Source organism: Dipteris shenzhenensis, chromosome 8 (assembly GCF_047967505.1).
Source record: "Dipteris shenzhenensis isolate YYH24624 ecotype China chromosome 8, Dip_SZ_1.0, whole genome shotgun sequence".
NCBI classification, from domain to species: Eukaryota; Viridiplantae; Streptophyta; class Polypodiopsida; order Gleicheniales; family Dipteridaceae; genus Dipteris; species Dipteris shenzhenensis.
The window spans coordinates 45,260,732-45,265,869 of NC_141603.1; the positions used below are offsets into that span (position 1 = coordinate 45,260,732).

A 5,138-nucleotide genomic window follows, 5' to 3' on the forward strand; every position below is an offset into this window, starting at 1 on the left:
TACAGTAATCCTCTTCCAAATTGATAAAATGGAAAGAAGAATGAGCCACCCAGACCTGCAAATGGGTTTTTTTTTTGGGGGGTGGGGGGGTTGGGGTTGCTGACAGGAAGCTCAGCACCGCCCCAGCTCGAATTCATACCATCCTCAGCTTCTTTACCTTTTCAGACTTTGTTTGATCTTGAGGGCATTATTACATGTAGAAAATACCTGACGGTTTTGGCACACCTGCAGCTGGAACAGTCGAGTCCGTGAGCTACTCCTATATTTGTACAACACCTAACTTTTCTTATGCTCAGTTCTTCGAAGCTTCCAATAGATCATTCACATTCTTCTTCTCATCTGACTGTGACCACAGAACTATACAGATATGTCCACTATCTTCCTCCCCAATTCTTGCATGGATGTCATTGAGGCCTTCGTTGCATACTGCAGTATCTGCCAATATTGTTGGCAACGTCATTGCAGTCTTGCCTGTCCGATACATGCAGTCTTCTTCAATTCCTTGATTTTTCCTTTTCCTTCACCTGCTAACATGCCAGCACCAGCATAAATGCTTGACCTTCCAAGCTGGACGCTGCGATATTCTCTGCAATTACTGAGCAAAAATGCAATATTCATGGCAAAGGGCATAGTTTCTATGAAGTTCTCTCCCTCATACAACTGCCCCAAAACGGCCAAGAAGATCAACCACAAAATTTAAATGCCAGCACCTGCATAAATGCTTGACATCACCACACACGCAGAGGCACATTTGTTATCCATTGTCATTACACAATCAAAATATCGCCTTCCAAGCTGCAAGTTGCCATATTCTCTGCAATTACTGAGCAAAGACATCCACGCCACAATATTCATTGAAAAGGGCATCGTTTGAATTAAGTCTTCTGCCTCATCCAATTGTCCCAAACGGCCAAGAAGATCAACCACACAATTTAAATGCTGACGTGTGGGCATTGTGGAGTGGACTTCTCTCATAATTCTTAAAAAATGGCAGCTTTCCTCCACTAAACCTGTATGGTCACAAGCTGAAAGAAGACACGCAAATGTCACATCATCTGGCTGCAAGCCTTCATGTAGCATGTTCTCAAAACATTGGACAGTTGACTCATAATCACTGCATTGGGCAGACCCTGAAATCATTGCATTCCATGATACAAGATCTTTTTCCAATCTATAAAAAACTTCATAAGCATCCCTCAGACTCCTACATCTGCAATACATGTCAAGGAGGGTATTGCCAACTAAACTATCGTTTTCTAAACCTATTTCAATGACTTGAGCATGAATCAATCTACCCCCATCTAGGGCTGCCATGCTAGAACAAGCTTTCAAAATGCCAACAAATGTGACACTGTTTGGCTGGATACCCTCCTGCTGCATTTGCTTCAAAAGTTCAAGGGAAACTTGGCCATGATCATGTTGGGCATATCCTGCAATCATTGCACTCCACGTTACCACATCATGCTTTGGCAACTTGTCAAACACTTGCTGTGCATTTCCCAACATGCCACAGTTAGCGTACATGTCAATTAAGGCACTCCCAACAAACTCATCAAGATCAAAATTTCTATCCATGGCATAAGCATGAATCTGTTTGCCGTGATCTAGCGCCAAAATGCTGCCACACGCCTTTAATATGCTGATACAGATAATTTTGTCTGGCTTGAAGCCCTCCTTTTGCATCTGCAGGAAAAGTTTGAGAGCCTCTTCAGCATGTCCATGCTGGACGAATCCTGAAATCATCACACTGTATGTCACCATGTTTCCCTTTGTTGATTCAATAAACATGCTGCATGCATCCCGTAGGCTTCCACATTTCGCATACATGTCAATTATTGTGTTGTGAACAGGCAAATATGCATCAAGGCTGTTTTCAATAACATATATATGAAGGAGCTTGCCCTGGTCTAGGGCTGCAATCTGGGAGCACATTTTCAAAATGCTTGACAGTGTCACATAATCAGGCTTCCTGCCCTCCTGTTGCATGCGTTCAAAAAGGTGGAGAGCCTCTTGTCCATGTCCATGACGAGCATATCCTGCAATCATAGCATTCCACGTCACCACATCTTCCTTTGAAAGTCTTTCAAAAACGCCATATGCATTGTTAAGACTCCCACATTTGGCATACACATCAATTAATGTGTTCCCAACATACAAATCCAACTCTAAACCATGTTCAATAATGTCATTATGAACCACCTTGGCTTGATCTAGAGCTGATATATTGGAGCACGCTTTCAGAATGCTAACAAGGGTGATTTTATTTGGCTCCAAGCCCTCTTTCCCCATTTGCTTATAGATTTGGAGAGCCTTTTGGTCATGCCCACACTGAAGATATCCAGCAATCATTGTAGTCCATGTCACAACATCGCACTTGAACAATCTAAAAAACACACTTTCAGCATCCTGAAGGCTCCCACACATCATATACATGTGAATAAGAGCATTGCCAACAGATAAGTAGGACTCAATGGCATCTGCAATAATGCAAGCATGAAGCAGCTTGCCTTCATTTAGAAGTGACATACAAGAGCATGCTCTTAAGACAATGAGGAATGTGACATAGCTTGGCTTGCTGTTCTCATCTTGCATTCTAAAAAAAAGGCCAAGTGCCTCTTGAACATGCCCAGCATAGGCATACCCTGCAATCATTGCATTCCAGGTCACCACAGTCCGTTTCAGTAAGTTGTCAAAGAGTCTACGTGCATCATCCAGGCTCCCATGCTTGGCATACATGTCAATTAGGGTGTTACCAACGACAACTTCTGACTCAAAGTTGATTTCAACAATATGGGCATGAATCAGCTTGCCCATTATCAGGGCTGTTGTGCTCGTACATGCTTTGAGAATGGCAGCCAATACATGTTCATTAGGTTCTACCCTTGCCTTGCGCATTTGCTTTAAAGGCCTGCTCATTTTGTCCAAGCTTTGCATGTGCTAACATAATCGCACTCCATGGAAACACATTTTGTGTAGGTAGGTTGCAAAGTACTTGGTTTGTTTCCTCCAAATACCTACATAAAGCAAATATGCAGATTAGGTGTGTGTTTTCACAATTTCTTCTGCAAGACATTGAAACAAGGAAAATGTTAGCTTGTGAATGTTTAGTTGGTGGAAATATTATTGGCTAGTGACTTTGTGAAAATTGTTATAATTTTATATACATTATGAAAACAGCTTCATTGTTTATTATACATAGAAAAGGACACATTGGATAACGAAAAGGTGCCCGAGATTTCACACAGTGCTGATCAAATCACACTCCACATACCATGTGCACACAAGCAATGAAAGACCCTTCAGATCTAGAGAACGTGCATTCAGATGTACAGCCAAAGGAACAATGTACAGATGTAGAAAACAAGTACAAAACTGCCCTATCATGTACACAACATCTGCAGCGAGGATCTGGTCAGCTTTGGTACCAAGATCGGCACCTTCTGCTGCACCTCTGCTGTAGGAACTCCTCCTTCCACGTGCCTCCAAGACGTCATGTTCGTTTTCCGCTGCCTACAGGTGCTACAGGAAAGAGTACCATGTGGGCATGAGGTATGCATGCCACATAAGGAGATCACAATGGATCTGACCCATCACATGGGCAGCCACGTGGTAGGAATATGGCAGCAAGAAGACCTGCCACATGGGCTGCAGCAAAGAGAAGGAGCATAGGCGGCTCCTCTTTGCCACGTGGGCAGCATAGGCTGCAGCAAAGAGGACATAGGCTGTCTGCAGGGCAGCATCACACAGTAATCAAGGCTGCCACATGGGTAGCAAAGCATATTGAATGAATTGCAGAGATGGCTGCTGCATAGGCAGGAGAGGAGTCGTCAGAACAGGTGGTACAAAAATAGCTATGGAAGGGGATAAATATGAGCCTAGTAAGGAAGCAAATAGAGGTTAGTATGGACCTTAAATAGGCAAGCAGGTGGCTAGGAAAGGGCAAAACTCCAGTCAGCCAGCCAGATGGGCTTGTCTGTGGGCTCCAGAAAGGGGTCGACGTAGAGGAGATGGTCAGCCAGATCTAGCCATAGTCGGCTAAAAGCCAGGCCTGGTCAGCCCTACAATGAAGGTGGGAGGCAGTAGCCCCTCCCCTACAAATATATATATCTAGATGAATCCAAACTCATCCTCTAAAAACATAATAGTAGCCCCTCCCCTACAAATCTTGATTCCTCAATTGCAGAGAGCTGAGAAGTGTAAGGCAGATCTAGGAGCAGCCAAAGGGCTCTCCACTGAGCATCCAAAGGCATGTTGCTGCAGCTGTTGGGATCTTTGTGGGAGCATCAGTCTATAAGGTGTTGTCCTGTGGTTTGAGAAAAATATGTCGAGGTGTTTTGGATGTTCTATTGCCATCTATCATCTCAGATCTGAGTGTCTTTGTGTGTTGATTCTTGTGCACATATGTCTATTTAAGTTGGACTCCTTTGGTTCAAGATTTTATTTTGGTCTTACATTCTTCAGCTGCATGGAAAGTCAAGCAAGTTATTGAGGTGACTAGGGTACATGCCTAGATTCTCCACCAACAAGAACTGCAGGCCTACATAATTTCATATAGCTTTTTGATGATGGTACCAGGTTTTGGGAGCATACCAACCACCACATAAGCTACACAGCTTAGAGAAAAGTCACTCACTAGCAGTCTCAACAAGCCAAAAGCGCCTCAGCACTGACAAAACTGAACAAATAACCTTCCAGCAGCAGCAACTAAACTACCGGCTGCTGAAAGGGTCTCTACAAACTGTCTTAACAGCATGGAGAGCTAGTGATATGTCTAGCGATGATCTCCCAAACCTTAACGGGATTTCTATGCCTTCTCATGTAAGAAACAATTAAATGGCCTCGTGGCTCAGGACAAAAGCCATGCAAGAGCAAACACCACGTGGCTCAGGTACACTAATCATAACTAAAAGCTACAAAACGCAAACATTGACACTACCGAGACATGGCAAAACAGCAAGCTTCTACAAAAAATTAACAAATGGCAGGCCACAAAAATGACACACCACAAAAATGCAGAGGCACATCGGCGGGCCTATTGCGAGTGTACTCAGCTTCCGGCACTTGCACTCTTCTACTGATGGTAATGGAAATTGTTCATACTTTCCTTGTTTGGAATCCATGAAAAAAATATTTGGATA

The 5,138-nt window shown here is 43.5% G+C and overlaps 1 protein-coding gene across 2 annotated transcripts; it reads right to left on the reverse strand.

Annotated features, from left to right (window-relative positions):
- LOC147899567 (pentatricopeptide repeat-containing protein At2g33680-like) lies at window positions 1–5,138 on the reverse strand. Of its 2 annotated transcripts, XM_087378408.1 has the most exons (4): window positions 5,004–5,138; window positions 2,838–3,014; window positions 728–2,642; window positions 1–559 (listed from the first exon to the last, which is right to left on the reverse strand). In XM_087378408.1, exons 2-4 carry the CDS (start codon window positions 2,932–2,934, stop codon window positions 457–459), a joined length of 2,115 nt encoding a protein of 704 aa, XP_087234534.1. In that variant the 5' UTR covers window positions 2,935–3,014; window positions 5,004–5,138; the 3' UTR covers window positions 1–456. The 2 variants fall into 2 exon arrangements, with proteins under 2 accessions (XP_087234534.1, XP_087234533.1); XM_087378407.1 differs by having other exon boundaries at window positions 728–3,014.

Bases quoted from the DNA above. Each gene is read 5' to 3' on its own strand.
- LOC147899567 (XM_087378407.1), bottom strand. From the start codon at position 2,934: ATGCAAAGCTTGGACAAAATGAGCAGGCCTTTAAAGCAAATGCGCAAG. The intron at 560-727 runs GTCAAGCATTTA...CCAGCTTGGAAG, and splicing joins GCCTCTGCGTGTGTGGTGAT to GTCAAGCATTTATGCTGGTG.